Consider the following 17,922-nt stretch of genomic DNA (forward strand, 5'->3'; position numbering starts at 1 on the left):
TAGAATTGACAAAATCTGATATTGCAACATTGATAATCAATATTGAGATAACGATATTCATTTTGATATTCTAAAAACAAGTTGATGGGCCCCGTTTCTGATCTGCATTGTCTCCTTGAGCCGTACTATATTCTTACTTTCTGTCTTTTCATTGCTCTCTTTCCCTCTTTACTCACTCGAAGTGACTGTAGAAGTCTGCACACACGTAATGCGGTATGCTCCACGGCGTATGTGCGTGTAGTGAACCCATTAGCTCAGACTTTCATATGACATTTTCCGTATGACACTGCAATAAGGACTTTGAGTCAATATATTGTGCACCTCTAACCTAGATGCTGATAGTGACGGCTGTCCACGGCATTTAAAGCGGCACTGGCAGCACAGAGAGAGAAGGTTACTCATTAAGACCCAGCAGTCATATGTAGATTTTGGTTTGTTCCAATTTGAATCCAAAAGGTCACCACCACCAATCCTCTGCAGAGGCTACATTTCTTCCAGCCTGAGTTAGGAGGTTGGATGCTGTGCTGACAGAAAAGCAAGGTGTTCAACAAAATGGCAGCTACTCAGTCATATACAAACCAGGTACTCAGGCAGGCCCGTGGCAGTGTGCAGAAGCTCCGGCTTGATATGCAAAAATGTTCTCCTTCTTTTTACTTACAGTTGAATGGAGGGGCTGCTGAATGTCCTGATTCAATTTATTTTATCTGACAAATGTTCAGCTTTGCGCAGCTTTATGTAAACAGATGTGCAGGAGATACATTTCCAAAGATAATGGTTTTAAAATTTTATTTAAGTTGAGGTTAAATTTGCCTCAGTGGGTCTTCATATATTTTCTCTCTCTTTCTTGGTCTCTAGGATTGGCCGATTGTTCCAAGTCTGTATGTTTATACGTGTAGGCTTATTGTCATTTGTAAATTAAATTCACCAGCATGTCCCTCAGGAAAACTTTCTACTTTGTTCCCTTATAAAAGCAAACTGCAGAGTCTGTTAAGACTGTTCGAAGTAAACTCACCGTATTACATAGGTGCGGAACGGGATGATGTGCTGCATGACCGCAGGAATGTGCAACCATATTCGGATCTGTGGGCATGACCAAAAACACAAAGTATTTAACAACAAACTCACGAAACACAAAGACACAGGAGATAATCTACGTTGAGCGTTTTAAAAAGTATTAAAAAGTATTTCAGTTGGCAGTTTATGAGGCACATCTAGCCAAAGCTAATACAGTCCCCCCCCCCCTTTTCACCAATAAGGCTGGGTTAAATGTAAGAAACATCTGCCAGTATAATGAAATACGAACAGCGCCACAAACTACAACCTCATAAATGACCATTAAGTTGAAAAACCCTCTCACTAAAATAAATGAAGCGAGATTTATTGCAGGCCTGTTGTATTAAACTTCATTACTTGTAGCTAGGTGTCCTTAAAAATCCTTAACAGGTAAAAACATCACTTTCCCTCCAAATCCATCTGAAAAACTAATCTCTCAATCTTACATGTTTGGATTTTGGTTTTTGGTTCACTTTTAGGTCTAAATGATGGAAAAAGGAGTTCTTCCAAAGCATGGCTTTTAAAGTGACAGTCAGCAGTAAGCAGCATTTGTGTTCGTCTGGGTTGGTGGACTCACGTTGGAGACGATGGTGATGAAGGCGTGGGCGATGGGAAAGGGGAGGCTCTCTGGAGTGCCAGCCTCGAAGCACTCCTTCATCAGGGAGAGGCCGTGCTTCCCGCAGAACAGACAGACGTAACGCAGCAGATGCAGAGGCACCTCAACATCCTGGCCAATGAGGAGGGACAACATCAGACACACGTTATAACATCAAAAGCACATTTGTATTTTTATTCGCCCTGTTTTTGTGTTTTTGAGGATACACAAATGTTTGCATTTAGGCATAAAACCTAGGCGACAATTAGTTTAAACTGAACTCCTCCCTTAAAAATCTGGTTGTTTATCTGTGAAAAGGCAGTGCTTTGGTAACGCTACCTTGTAAATGAATTCACAATCATGTCAAAAGCTGCTTTGAACTCAGCTGCAAGATTAAAGTTAAGTTTGTCACAAGACCTGCAGCATTTCTTTCAACATTTACTTCTATTCAGCAGTTTAGTCTTTGCACTGCATTGCCAATTTTGGTTCATTTAACAATAAAACGGTGAACTTGTTTGGACCTCGTTTATTTTAATTAGTATCCATCAATGTACATCCGATATTTCTATGTTGTGTATCAGTTGTTTTGGCCAGTAGAAACAGTGAAAGCTGCTTTGTTTTTCTTTTCTAGCCCAACTGTTCTTTAAGTTTTCATACAGCCTTTTCTTAAATTCCAAACCTTCCTGCACCTGAGTTTAATGAAAACTTTATTACGGTGGGAATGTAAAAGCCATCAAGGTAGCAGACTATTTGGGGACACATTATTGCTCTCTGGGGGACAATGACTTCATCGACAGGAAACCAAACCATTTCCAATAAAGGGCAACTCACCCAGAACAGCTCTTATACTAGTTTTAAGCCCTAAACCCTTTTGGCAAACTACAATATACACATGAGCTCATTTAACATAGAGGTACTGCATTCCTTTCAAAAACATTGTTATTGAAATCATTCTGACCTCTTAAATGTTTTATCTCAGAACACAAAGAGCGGCGTCGGGGGCAAAGACCAGAGAAACCACATTACCGTGGACTTTATGAGGCTCAGCACATTGTAATAATGTAGGCGTAAAACCACCAAAGAGGGCAGGAAATGTGGACAAAACTTAGCTAAACAAAGACTACTCAATTCAAAACACTCAACACTGACTCACTTGAACCAAAAACTATGCGAGAATGTCCTTCTGAATAAAAAGTTTTGCCTCTCGGTAAAAACTGAACATGTAAACGGTCTTTTTCCAAGAAAACATCTACCATAAGCAGAGTTATTTTTGTTTCATGTGACTTTGGCTGCCTTTGATAACAGTAATCTAGAAGTGCCTTTTTCTGGTACGTCATAATCTGCTACACATTTGTACGGATCTGAAGGTGATTCACACCAAAATGATCTAAAGAACAGAAGAATGCTAGTTTCTGTCTTAGTGTTATAGTAAATCTACTCCATTTGAGCATTTTCCACTCCATATGAAGCCATTTAGTCCAGTTGTATTTCAAAAACAAAAGTAAGCAGAGTCAACTGGACCAAATAAATCCAAGCTGGGCCACTAAACACAGAGCAGAACAAAGTTACACATCAGACAACATTTAAATCTGGATCCTCAGATGCCTGGGGATCAGCTTTCTGAGATCAGGAGACAATAAGAACTGCCCCATGAGTGAAATGCTGAATGGATTTCAGAACAGCAATAACCGAATTACAAAATAAGAACTGGGTTTCTGGAAAATAATGGGGGGTTTCTGCTCACAACACACCGAACTGGAAGATACTAAAGTTTAAGTTAATAATAACAAGGCAGCAGTGTACACTTCAGTGTTTCCCACAGGATCTTAAGATACTATGGTGGGTGGGCCTCGAACCCTGTTGGGGGTTCTGGGGGCCCCTTTTTTTTCCTTTCTTTTTTTTTTTTTTTAAAGTTAAATGCATTCAATTGGTGCAAAATTAAATGTACACTTGACAACAATGTTGTGGTCTAATAAATTTTTTAACCATTAACTATTGTATAGCTATAAATAGTGATGAAACAGCAACAAAAGTCAAAAAATTTATTTTTATTTTATTATGTTTTTCCCTAAATCAAAGAATAGAAAATATAATAAATAACTTCCATAACGTTTTATTGTTGTCGTTTTACTTTTAACGGACATATGCAATATGTTTTATACTTTCAGTGAATATGATCCAATTAATTTTATTTCCATACTGTAAAGACACTTTATTTTGAAAACCGAATGTTGTCACATATGCGTCCTCGCGCTATAGTCATCCAGTCCGACCCAGTTTGATAAATAATGTTGTATGTGGTTTTCGTATCGCGTAACATGAAGACTTGACAGCCTCTCTTCAGCTAGGACTCTCATACTGCAACACTTGTCTTTGTAAAGAGACAAACTGACAGGATAAAGTCTCTAACCTGCCTGTCAGCTCGCTCTGGGCCGTTTCAGGTACCATAAAAGCTTGAATACGTGTGCACTCCAAATTTAGGTGCGGCAAGCTTAATCGCCGTCTCACAAACGAGTGACAGAAACAGTTTTCCAGAGCTACACAGGCAAAACTGCAAAGCTTGACAGGCACAGTAACAGTACCTATGGAGGCATTGCACAGAAGTAACTAACAAATGTATGAAATCAAATTACTTCTCTTACTAATTGATTATAATAATGGTGAACTGTTTTGGATCTGGTAGTTAATCTTGGATATTTAACATTCACAGTTGATCACTGATCATTAATAAACGGGGGTAAAATGCATCCTTACTAATGATTTAAATCCAAATACACGGAACAAAATTATACCATACCATTGCTTTTATACTTTTGCTCAGTGTGACAGTGAAACTAGGCAGAAATTCAAACCCATGTGTGTCACACTGGCTCCCTCATGTTACTTACTGATGATGGAAACCAAAATCATGATCACAATCATTATTTCACAATAGCTTTTGCAACCCAAAGTTTTGGTTAGGTTTACTGAAACAGTTCCATGACTAAATGTTATGCACGTGTGGCTGCTGTAAGCGGGAGAAGACACAAGGCAGGAGTTTGGGACATGTAAGTAATAACCTTGTCATTCTGACTTTATTTGACAGAAGGTTTTGAATGTAACTGAGATATTAACTTCCAGTTGACAAACATCTTCACACTGCCATCAACTTGACGAAGAATCTGCTGCAGAATAGAGACATCTGAGACAAGTTACAGGAGGTGACTCGGTGAAAACTAGTGCTAGAAGAAGTGAACTAAAACGCAAAATGCTGGGCCCGCTGAGTGAAGATGTGACCGATAAACCTGAGTCTCTTCGGTGGTCATGTGACACTGTTAGGCACATACGGGTCCCTGATGTCCTCGTCTGTTACAGCAATTCCCAACATGCCCCAGGCCTACATCTAGTTTTCATCATCCCCCCCTGCTCCTCCAGCTCATGCTCTGGATGCAGCACAGCTGTCGGGTTTGGGCAGGGAGCTCGTTTCCCAAGAAAACTAATTTTGAGGATAGAATAAATTAAAGAGATGCATCCAGCACGAGAACAAGACGACAGAGATTAATCTTTAGACAATGGCTCTCAGAATTAGGTTTCAGGAAATGTCCTTTTTTGCAGCATTTGTCTTAACTGGCCTTAAAGTGATTGACGGGAGGTAGATTGCTTACGTTCATGTCGCAGAAGGAGCCGAGGATGTTGCTTTCGTGAGCAGATATGTCCTGGAGGAAAGAAACAGAGATGCCAGAGTTTCAGAGGACGTGCGGGACAAGAACACTTTTAGCATCCTGAAACAAAGTTATTCAAGGCTGGTTTTGGTATTGTCAACAGAAAAGCAACAAAACATCAGTGCAGTTAGACCTAGGGGTTTAGCCTAGCTTAGCACAAAGACTGGAAGAAGAGGGAATCAGCAGAATGTTTAAATCCAAAGTTTAACACTTCTAACGTTCTCTAATTAACACAACATTTTTTGGCTGGTTGAATCTGTTCACAAACAAACGTGGTGACCAACGGCCCGGTGCTGTGTCCTAGTCAAGACTCCAGGGAGTCTCGCTCAGGCTAATTTCTCATTGCTGTACTAAGCTAATTTACGGGAAAATATGTTTGTTATGCTTTTAATTTCATTTCATTGTTCTTTATTCAGACTCATCAATATCAGCTTCAAAAATGGAGCACTTGTCAGGCTCTACTCTGTGGGCATGGTGGTGTGTGATACGGGACTTGTCCTTACCTCTATGGTGGGGTGTGTGTTGTGTTTGTAGGCTGTGTAGAGGGGGAACTGGATCTGGAAGATCTTGGCGGCACATAACAGTAATTTCTCCCTCTCCTCTGTGCTCCAGGAGCTGAATGGGTCCTGGCTGTCATTGCTGCTGTTTGCACCGACACCACCATCACCACCCCCGGACCCACTGCTGCCCTCCCCGGGCCCCAGTGCTTCCGTCTGGGCTTCAGACGGCTGGTTGTCCACCTGACCCTGGCTCTGGGTCTTATTCTGGTTCAGGTCGGGAGTGTCTGCGTCCTCTTCGGCAGAGTCTCTCTCCACATTCACGGGTTCGTCCTCTCCAGGCGAGGACGGCTGAGGGAGGGGCCCAGGCGCAGACTCTGTCCCGCTCCATTCAGACCCCACACCCTCGGCCCCAGACACGTCCCCTTTATGGGTGTGGTCCTGGACGCTGCAGAGACGGTCTCTCAGGCTGCTGATCTGAGCGATGACCAGGTTGATGAGGGCGTAGACCAGCTGATTAAAGACCTCCAGGTGCTTGTACTCCTTGAAGCAGCAGAGACATTGCCTGAAGACGATGCAGAAGAAACAGGAAATGTTAAAGAGGCATCAACATGGCCAAAGAGCTTCATTCCCAAAACAGTCACTTCAGGATCTCACTGAGCGGTATTGTAATTATGGTGCTACAAATTACGATTTTATTGTATTTCTATAAAAAGTGCGATGCCATTTATGACATTTCTTGTTGTTTTGCTAAACCTTTTCAGTCATGAAAATAGAAAATAAATGAAGGGAAATTCCTCTTTCTTTTCTGCTGTGAAAATGGGATTCTATATGTTTATCATGTCAATCACAGGAAATGACATCGTTACATCTAAGTGTTATCAGCAGGAATACCCTCTGTGTCGTTGCAATTACTCTTTGTCATGTAGGCGGCCTTTAGCAAACTATGATAGATTAATTAATGTCTCACTTTGCTAAAGAGCTGTAGTATTAATCAGGAAATATTGCTTTAACCTTAAAGCCTCATTCAGTTTACTTCAGCTATACTCACATTGTGATTTAGTTTGTGATTATTTTTAGCACAGATTAATCCAACAATTACCTTTTAGATTTACAGACTTATAGTTTAGTCTAGCTGAGTTTGTTATCAGACAATGCTAAGTTCCAATACTACCTGTATGTCTCGTCACAGTGACATCTGACACATTTACACACAGTAATCTCACCCACAGATCCCCCCCCCCCATCAAGATGAGATGCATTTTTAGCCTAGATTAAATTTTTATTGGATCACAAGGTTTGTAATATAAACAGGGGCTCTGGCATGGGAGGGTAGAACGGGTCGTCCACTAATCACAGGGTTGGCGGTTTGATCCCCAGCTCCTCCTGTTCCTGGAGTGTCCTTGGGCAAGACACTGAATTGCTACTGGTGCTACAAGCACTTTGCATGGTAGCTCACTGCCATCGGTGGGTGAATGAGAGGCAAAATGTACGGTGCTTAAAAACTTAATATGCATATAGGATTTTATTCCCATCCAATTAGGGCTGAACGATAGAGGGGGGAAAAAAAGCTAATTTGGATTTTTCCGCCAGAAATCTCGATTCTGATTCGATTTGCAGTTTTTTTTTAAGTTAAACTAATTTTCAATATTCATTTTGTAATATAAAAAAACATGTCATGGAGCATTACCACATGAGACACAAATCAAAACACCCTGTGCAGACTCCCAATCGTACAATCAACAATAAACACCGTTAAAACAGACAAAAGAAAAATTGAACTACGTAGCCTACTTAACCATGGTAGAAGAACAAAAATCAACGACAACTGAACAAATCAACAAAATCAGCAAAATCCGGCAGGAAAAATGCTCTGAAATGCTCCAAGCATCAATGCTCCAACCAAACCGGCTCACAGAGAGATGTTATTTTAGTAGAAGCACAAGAAAGGACAAATGAACAACACATCAACAGCGTGTGGAAAGCTAAACGCGGCGCTGCTGAAACACTTCCAGAGTGAGTTGACGCCAGGCAGAGGACGGACAAAATGGCGGCCGCCGCATCTGCCGTTGTCCCACGTTTTCCTATGGGTTTCGTTTGTTGTTGTAAAATGTACCCGCCCTGTGCCCGCTCTGATTGGTGAGTAGGACCGTAACAGGAGGCGCATGATTGGCGAGCAAGGACGACAACGGAATGAATTTGTAACTGCATGACTGTTTAAAACGGGTCAGATGTATAATTAACTTACATTTTAATCGCCATCGTCATGATTAGCTGATCGTCTTCTTTGAATTCACAAGTTCTACAGATAAAATTACCAATTTGTTTGCATAAACAATAAAAGAAGAATAAAACGAAGAGCAGCTTCGAGTTTATTGTCACATTCAGGAAAGAGAACCGAGAATGTGTGAGTGTACTCACACACAGATGTTTTGCCACGTCTCAGTGTACTTCTTACCCATCACTTAAATCAAAGTACAGATCAGGTCACCTGCAATTTCCTCTTTTCTTTCTCTGAAGATGGAAGTGTTATACACTTAAAAATAAAGCACACAGCAGGGCCAAAAAAGGATTTCTTCTTGGTATAATTTAAACAAATGAGTCAGCAGAATCACTCATCATGAATCCTTCATACACACGTATAAAAACATTCCAGCTGGATGAATAAAGACACCAAAGTAAATGAGAGTCATCTTTAGTCAGAACGCTCATGTCGTCTGATGACCTCGGCTGTCAGGGCACATTGGACTCTAAAATAAAAATTTAAAAATCTATTTATCTACCGAAGCGTCTCTGAAACATCAGTAACCATCACAGTAAAGTCAAATACACACCAAACCACAGGCTTCACCGCATGTAATGCCTTGCTCGAGGGCAGCTGGACTGTTAGTTGCTGAAGAAGGGAACGAGGAGTCATTCATTTCCCCTGACAAGATCATCCCAGCGGGTTATGAGCCAGCATGACTCGAGTTTTTCCCGTATTTCCAGAATTTTCTCACTGCTTTACATCATTTTCAAGACGGGTTTCCATCCAGCTTGTCTAAAATTATATTTGCCATTTTCTCCCTTTCTAGTGTTTCTGAAAGACATGCAGTCCTACAGCCCAGAGAGAGTTGAAGGCAGGTCAGAGAAAACCCCACCACGCTGACTTGTAGAGATAAAGTCCCGCCAAAGGAAAAAGCAACACCAAAAAAAAAGCAACTGTGTGATGTTACTGTTAATGCAAATTCAGCACTTCCTGCAGTGTTTTCTCTGACACAGCATATCATTAAGAGTACCGTTATGACATTAGGTCAAAATGTGGTTCTGATTTTTTCCCCTCAACAGATCATTTAATAAGTGAACTGGGGAAGCAACGAGCTGCAGGTGCTACTTACAGTTTGGAATAACCTTAAACTTTAAACACAGGACCAAGAAAAGTCAAATGTCAAAACTTCTTCTGTTTGCATTTGTGTAGTTGTGTAAATGTTCTCAGCTGACTCGTACTGACCTCTGTGTCCAGGAGCCGATGTAGCCCAGTACTCGCAGGGCATGTTCCTTTTTTAGCTGGAAGCCTCCTTCACTGCTGTCTGCATCCGATACTGAGGAGAGAAACAGGAGAAAAGACCTGTTAGAGAACAGCTAGATGAATCGGACCAGAAAACATGTTATTTTTATTTACTTTTAATTTTATTCTCCAGAGAGAAGCTGACTAAACACCATCCGTGGACTGGTGGTTGGATTTATAGTTGTTGAGTCGGTCAAAAACACACTGTTAATGTCGGGTAACCAAACTCAATTCAAAGTTGGGACAATTAATATTTATTTGTTAAGTAGTAAAATAAATGATCTAGTCTTTGGAAGGACAGACTAAACAAGTAATAGGGAGGCCACAATTGGTTATTGGACATGTCAGTATCAACTTACAGTTTTATGTTGGCAGACATGCAAAAATAGAAATGTTACAATATCTGCATCTTTATAGAATTTTGACCCTTGCTATTCCAAATTCAAAGTTACCTTTTGACTGTATTTGCACTTATACTATAGTCATAGTTTAATTTTCAGCAAATATTCAACATTTTCTGCAATCTTCTATTTACCGTTTCTATCAACTTCAATAACAGCATCTATAGTCCTGTACTGTATATCCTGCCTCAGTACATCACATGCGTGTCACAAGTCTGTAATATCCAAATTTGAGGGATCATATATTGATGTTAAAGGGGTCCGCCGATGATTTAGTACTTCCCCTCCACAAAGTGTGTGTGGACTCACAAGAGAGACTCAAAATAATCAAAGCAGAAGAGGCCAACACAAACGCTGGATCCTACATTTCCCATAATGCAACAAGTTAACTGTGCAACACAGGCTTTCTGTTATAAATGTGAAGCGCCCCAGCACAAACTGAGACTTTGAAGTGAGGTCACGTCCCCCCGTTACACTGTCATTCTGTGGGAAACACTAATAGTTACGTTTAATTTCTGGTTGTGTAAAAAGATTCCCACATTTTGTAAGAAATATACCCTTAGAGCTATTTTGGATTATGCAATTCCAGTAAGACATTGTATTTTGGATTAACAAAAGGTTCTGTCCCTCTGGAAAATTCTAATTGTTTCCTGCAGAAAAGTGATAACTAAAGATATATAAAGGCGTGTGACGTGTGACGGAAAAACTGACATTTTCCTCAAGAAATAAAAGGGAGACCTTTCCCAGAAAATGGGAGAAACACATCACTTCCACTGCAAACAATGAGAACGCTGACATATCTGGATAAATCAAAGGACAGTATTCAAGAAATGTACGTCCCGCCTGGCTCCCATGTTTTGTTGAAGTTTATATCTATCTCTTTCTATTGTTAAAATATTCAAAACATTGATTGACAACAACAACAAAAAAAGAAAAGAGAATATCAGCAGATATTGGTGTCAGGGGTTTACTCTCAAAGACTGATATTGTCCTTAAAGGGTATCAGATGGGCTCTAATTTGGACACGGTCTAGTACCAAGACACTAAATATTTGTACCAGACTTCCGTCTAAAGTTTCTGTTATTGTAGTGGCCTTCAAAGATCCACATCAGTCACACCCAGTTTAGAGGATTCAAGTTTCTCCACTGAATCGCCGACCTGAATTATACACAAAAACAGCCATAATAGTTCTCAATTAACCATCTTGGACGTCCAAGCAGGAACCTTTCTTTACTGAAACTGAACTACAACCCTTCCAGAAGCTCAGAAGTAAAACTGAACTGAATTTAACTGGGACTGACTTCCACCCTGTGGTGTTCGGGGGAGTTATTGGACCGTCCGATTTGGCCGTTGTCCCGCAGCCGTGCAGAGAGATGTTGTTTCACTGCTTCGATGGAGTTGTCTGGGAACAGGTGCCAACCTTGAAACAGTGTATCGCTGCAGCTCACCGTGGATATAAATACAAAGAGGGGGTGGAGAGTGACTGTAGCGTTCAGACAGACTGGAGGCGTTTAAATATGGACATTAGAACTGTGGAAGTACAGTTCAATTGAAATGTGTTTTTAAAAGCCAACAGCTGCTGACTGGCAGAATGACTAAATATGCACAAAATAAAAGATGCTATGTGATAGAGGCCTGCAATGGATTTTGTAATTTGATTTTCTGGACCAAGGTGTAGAAGCAGAGTAAGAATGTCTGGCAGAATTTCGCTTACTTCCCAGGTGCAGAGAGAAAAAGTCTGAAGAGCTGGAACATCAGGATCCAGTTCTTCAGGGTCCAGTATTTTGCTTCAATATTCAATCCGCTAAATAATAAATGGCTGCATCTTCTTTGTCAATCAAAAATCAATCTAATAGTTAATGATGAATTTCAGGCTGGACCAAAGTGGTCGCCCAACCGAACAAAAGACTGATGTTGCCGTCCCTACAGCCACGCCCTTTTACTGTCCATCAACAATGAGAAGCGTATACAATCACCACATGGCTCACGGCAGCAGTTTACATAATATGAGCACCCCCCCCACCCCCACACTGTTAGCATGTTATCTGCTCCACACGTCATCTACATCTGACCCTTACCTCACCACACTGATATAACACACAGACTACACTCTAGAAATGCAGGTACATTTCAAAATAACCAAATATATAATTAATAACCCACCCCAAGCCCAAAGCGTTATGCAACAAAACAAAATGATCCAGATCCAAACCTTGATACATGGTCTGAACCTGGCAGGTTTTGTTTTAAAAGCTATTTGCTTCCACTTTCCTTCTCAATAGAAGCTTCTGTTAAAGCGTTTCTGAAGAAATGTTTTGGTCAACACAAAGTAGGTCCGAGTCAGCGGTTCTCAAACTTGGTCATCTAGATGTTTGTAGTAGAGACTGTTGCTGGGAAATAGATTCAACGACATGAAGAGGTTGATGAGAGACAGCTGATTCTGAGTGAACAGTCGTCTCTGCCGGACAGGAGGCTTTTAGTTTTGAGGTGTTCACGGTCCAAAAATGATTAATGTCTGCTACTTAGCCATGTCAGCTAAAATTTCTATTGAGGTTGTAAAACTTTTTGCCCCTTACAGTGTTTTACTGAAGTCACATCACACTTATAAAAACGTAAAACATTAAACTCAGAGAGCTTAAGCCGCCTTACATCCCCAGACCCTTCTATCATATGGAAAGCTCAAATTATCTAGTTTATGTCTGCGGGAACGTTGGTACGAACATATGAAGTCTTCACAAACTTTTAAAATGAGATGTGATGAAAACGATGAGCCAGCTTCTGTTGCGCACTCTGAGGCCGGGTTCATCCTCGTGCTCTGAATTTGAACTTTGACCACATTTTCTTCCTCATGTTGCAGTTTAATGCTTCACTAAGGTCAGTGGTTAACAACCTCATTAGAAATGAGGCCCAATGTGCAGCTTCTACCACTACTAGTTCACTCCATTTTTAAAATTATAGCATTATTATTTCTTTCCCTTACTCACAGCAGACATTTTGACTTGTCACAATAGGAAAAACACAGTAAACCTTCAGTAAAAAAAAAAAAAAGGGACTTTCAAACCTACTCTTTATTATCCGAGTTGTTTCCATTGTGCATACTGGTTTGACAGAAACTAGAATAGCTCATTTTAGTTGTTTAGTTTGTGTGTTGTTTAAGACTCTTTTAAAAAAAAAATAAAAGAACAAAAAAAAGGCTAATTGTATATGATACACTGTCTGACCCATGTGACACGCTCATATTGTGTATAAACTGATATCACAGGTCTAGGGCTGCATTTTATGATTATCTTCATTACCCATTAAACCCTCAATCGTCAATAAAATTAGAAAATGTCCATCCCAATTTCCCAGAGCCCAAGGTGACAACTTTAATTAGTTTGTTTTGTATAACAAATGATCCAAACTCAAAGATATTCAATTCACACACACAAAACAGGAAAGCAGCTAAAACTCGCACTTTTGGAAACCCTGTGGATCGGCCCTGCGTTAAGAAACACCAGTTGAACACAGCGCCTTGTTGTAACAAGGGATTATGTCTTACATACACACACAAACACATGCTGCTGCAGCAAATCTGAGGTCACAGGTCGCCTGCAGACACAACACATGGACCTGCCAGTCTTGTAGACAGAGCTGTCACAGCTGACAGCGCCCTGCTATGAAGCCCCCATCCCAACCCTCCACAACACCAGTTTGTATCACTGAAGTTGGCCTCTCATGAACTGGTGAAAAGGCACATCAGAAGCAGATTTTCTGTCATGGGATTTGAGTCAGAATGAAGCCGCTGTTGTCACTGTTGAGTACTAAAAGCTAGTAATGAATGATTTTTACTCTTTACCACAGTTCCTGTTTTAGACTGTATTTTACTTAGTCAAAGTGTGTGTATGGCTCCTTGTGTTAAGACAACATTTAACATTTGATAACTTTGGATTCCAATAGGTTTTGTAGGACAAAAACACATCTTCTCAAAGTCAGGCAGTGTATTGCCGCTGGCATTAAACATTCTCAGATGCAACTTGATGTGACATCACAAAGGTTGTTTATCTGACATAACAATATAGCAATTCAGTTTATCACCCAGTCTACTACAATTTTCAACAGATTGACCTCCGGTGTACTAAAGAATGTATGTGGATATGAATGCTTCTGTTTGGCTTCCTATCACCAAGCAACTCATGTTATATGATGCCCATGAAACTAGCCAACCTCACCAAAATTTTACACATACTTCACACACACGCATATCATAATAAACACTGTATATGTTTGGTCTCTGTAATATGTTTTTCCCCTCTGCAGACTGTCCAGGTCTGTAGAAAGCCATTATATTACATTCTTTTAGCTAACACTTTGATCCAAAGCGACTTACAATCGCTGTATGTGTCAGATGTCGCACGACTCTAGAGCAACTAGGGGTCAAGTGTTGTGCTGGATGTATCGCAGTGGGAATCGAACCCTGGTCTCCCACACCAAAGGCATGTGTTTTATCCACTGTACAATTCCCACGGTGAATCTGAACCTGTATGGCATACTTTCAAATTAACAGCTCGGTGACAGATCTGGCAGCCAAACCTTGAACAACAGAGGGTGGAACATTTCGATAAACCACAACTGACCAACCTCGGTAATCACAGAATTGGAGTTAACTCCGGCACGCAATTCAGCTTTGACAAAAACACTGGAAGGCACTCCTAAAGTGTAATCTTCATAAGGCCAATCAACTGTTCATCCAAAACACAGAATATGGCCAAAGGAAGGTGGATGTCTGTTCTGGGGTTGTTTTTCCATAATTGGGTGTAGGTCCTTCATTGGAAATCTTAACATTACAGCATACAATGATATTTCACACAATAGCGTGCCCCAACTTTGTAGCAATAGTTTATGTTCTGCCCTTTCCTCTCTCACCATCACAATGTCCCCGTGCACAAAGCCAGGTCCATAAAGAAACGGTCTCTCCACTTTGGTGTGGAGGAACGTGACTGGCTTTCATAGAGGTCCTGACCTCTACACCTTTGGGATGAACTGAAACGGCAAATGCAAGCCAGGCCTCGCTTAGGTTATAATCTAACGTAATTCTGTGTCGTTGACAATGACGACCATATGGATCTGACTGCGGCGGCATATGAAAAGGTCCAGCGCATGTCAGTAGACCCATGTCATGCATGCATCTCCTGTATGAAAGGGTTATAATGCTCTCGAGACTGAATGGGAGCAAATCCCTGCAGCCAAGTTCAAACATCTTGTGGAAAGTCTCAGGAGAAAAGGGGCTGTTTGGGCAGAAGAATAATGCCCGTGGTTTTTAAATAACATGTTCAGCTATCACATCTGTCTGTAATGTTTGGGTGTCCACATAAAAAATAAAACAGGTGCCCACAATTCACATTTTGACTTTAATATTTATATACACACACAAACTCCCAATGTGTTTATCCTATAATTGACAGCATGTGAGCTTGTCAAAAAGAATCAGCTTAAATGTTTGATACCCTTTAGTGAGCCCATGTTACAGTCAGGTGCAGGATTGTCTTTTAAGGTGGATTCCTACAGAGCCTGCAAGAGGAGCGTCCACCCCACACACTCATGACACACGAGTAATAAACCGTCAATCACTGAATAAAAAACGGTTTTAAAAATAAATGTTAAACTACAATATCTAACAGACACCCCTGAAGTGCCACAAGGCCTGGTTAGCACTCCTGGACTAACGGCTAACTTCTTAGCCATAAAGGCAACCTTGTATTAACTTGACTTTAGCCCCGTAGGTGACATGAGACTTCATGGCAGGATCATAATTAATGTTACCACCAAAAACGAGCAAGGAATGGCGTTAAGGCTAGTGTGCATAAGACATCAGCCAAAAACGATCCAATAGCCACCCGAGGATTAACGTTAACGATGTGCCAAAATATATGCGCCTCGTTGCAGCCATTAATTTTCTATGCTAGCTTTGTTGCCGCTAGCTTAGACTAGGTTAACATTTTACAGACTCGCCAAATAAAAAACATGTGAAATTTACAGCGTCTACTTTAGTGTCAGCAATATTAACCGTGAGCGTGTTGTTGACAGTTAGCAGGCCATTTTGAACTGTGAATGTGACCATCGGCAAAACAATGGGTGGCAGCCGTAACGTTAGTGGACAGCTAGCAGACTGACCTGACAAACACATCAAACAAAGTCAGCCTGCTCGCTAGCTAACTTAGCTAACGTTAACTTCCAAAAGATCCGCGCAAGCCGCGTCAAATTAAACACCAGCATCCTTCAAAATCTCTCCTGTGCATCGCGTTCAACACTGCTGAAGTATTTCAAGTCATGCCCGTAATGTCACATACAAAACTGATCGAGGTTTTACGATTTTTAAGTCGATTTATTGAGCTAGCTTGCTGAGTTTCTGTGGAGTGTTTGACAGACAGGCCCAAAAAACCTGCCAATTTTGAAGAAGGGAAAATGGCATTTGCATTCATATCAAACCCACAATCTGACACTTGGACACATCTGTCACCGACTGTTCGACACACCGCCACAATGTCACTACTTCCACCATCTTATAGCAGCAAAGTCTGGATGAAAAGGCGAGCTAATGAAGAAAACACACAAAGTTATATTTAGCTAGCCACCTAGCTAACACGCTCCCATCAAGCTTCAAGTGGACAGCGATGCTAACATCAAGCAGCTAGTTTAGCATCGTCTGACGTAAATAAAATAATTTGTTCACTTACTTTCATTTAAAACCTCCACCAGCTCGGCGCAGTTTTCACACATTGTTCATGAAGAGGAAAACTGAGTGCACCTACTCAAACCATTGCACTGGAAACTGTTGTTGGCAGGCAGTTGGATGTTTTTGGGGTGAAAAAAGGCCCAGTGGAGGGAGTGATTGGTGAAGGTTATTCCACTAAATGAAACCAGGGGAGACAAAAAGGTGTAGAACGTGATTTGCATCCAAGGAAAGTTGATCTACACCAAAAGTTAAGAGGCACTGGAAGGTTGAAATCGAGTCAGTCTCCAATCTGAGCGTTACTTGAGAGAACAGACACAGCAGCCATGTTGGAAAAGGAGGGGTGAAGGGGGGGCGACACACAGTGTAGATGGTTCGGGACTTTCCGTCCTGTCTCCTTCGCCTCTTTCGTTTTTCTTCGGTAGTCTCGCGATATCTTCCCAACGATCTCAAGGACAACTGCGGTGAAAATAACATATATCTAAGTTTAAAATACTAAAAAATTATGTTAATACTAAAAATTAAAATGTTCAACACATTTTTTTAATTTAACAAAATTATACATTAAATGTTTGTTGTATTGTGTTTTAAGTTTGTATCTACATTTCCTCTGCTTTATATTTTCCTTTAATTCCAAGTCATTCTTCAGTTAAAGTATAAAAATCAGATGTATATCTGATTTACATATAATTTAATAACGTGAATCCCTGACATGTAGATAATAATGTAATGCAGACTATGTAGGTTTTCTTTAATGTTTGTTTTACCTGTACAGTGTTGGGCTGAGAGGTTAAAGAGGGAGGAAAAAGAAAATATTTTGCAATGTAATAAATCTTACTTACTTTCTGATCAGTTATAGATCCCTCATTGTCCATATCATTATTTTCTGACCCAGCCTGTTAGATCACAGAGACAGGTGATTAATCAGACCCCTTGTGTCATAAATTGCTCAGGACCTACAATGTAGACTAGAAACCTAAACTTGCCAAAATAAGTTCCTCTCCCTGCAACCAAACCTGGTGTAAACGTGCCAACATGCCTGCTACTTCGTTTAATGTGACAACTCAGTGTTTCTTTAAGCCAACTTTATTGTCAATTCTGCCACATGTACAGGACACAGACACAAATAAAAAGCTGTTTTGCAGAGTCCTCCAGTGTGAAACAATATAAAAGGGAGTATTAAAAATGTTAAATAACTTCTAAAATAAAAGGTACCTTGAAGTTAAGGGAGGTACACACATATGAAACAAGTGTAGCTTGACTGAGCAGAATATTACTTACAAAAGCAATGAATACCTTGTTGCCACTGTCTGCAGAACACTGTACTTTCATATAATAATTTTATGTACATATACGCAACTTCAGTTCACACCACTCTGATCAGCTTGGTGACCATTTCCTCAAAAATGGTAACTA

At 40.6% G+C, this 17,922-nt stretch overlaps 1 protein-coding gene across 1 annotated transcript in view; it reads right to left on the minus strand.

The window, feature by feature from the left end:
- Positions 1–16,860, minus strand: part of LOC119898912 (ubiquitin carboxyl-terminal hydrolase 34-like) — a 63,872-nt gene extending 47,012 nt beyond the window's left edge. Inside the window, 6 exon segments of the mRNA XM_038713240.1 lie at positions 1,013–1,080; positions 1,631–1,780; positions 5,293–5,343; positions 5,853–6,411; positions 9,337–9,427; positions 16,511–16,860. Coding sequence (XP_038569168.1) covers positions 1,013–1,080; positions 1,631–1,780; positions 5,293–5,343; positions 5,853–6,411; positions 9,337–9,427; positions 16,511–16,553 — 962 coding nt within the window. The 5' untranslated portion in view covers positions 16,554–16,860.
- Between the last annotated feature and the right edge of the window lie 1,062 nt (positions 16,861–17,922).

The sequence above is a fragment of the Micropterus salmoides genome, unplaced genomic scaffold, assembly GCF_014851395.1.
Source record: "Micropterus salmoides isolate LMB-PRFRI ecotype aquatic unplaced genomic scaffold, ASM1485139v1 Ms_hic_scaffold_1, whole genome shotgun sequence".
In the NCBI taxonomy this organism is placed as follows: Eukaryota; Metazoa; Chordata; class Actinopteri; order Centrarchiformes; family Centrarchidae; genus Micropterus; species Micropterus salmoides.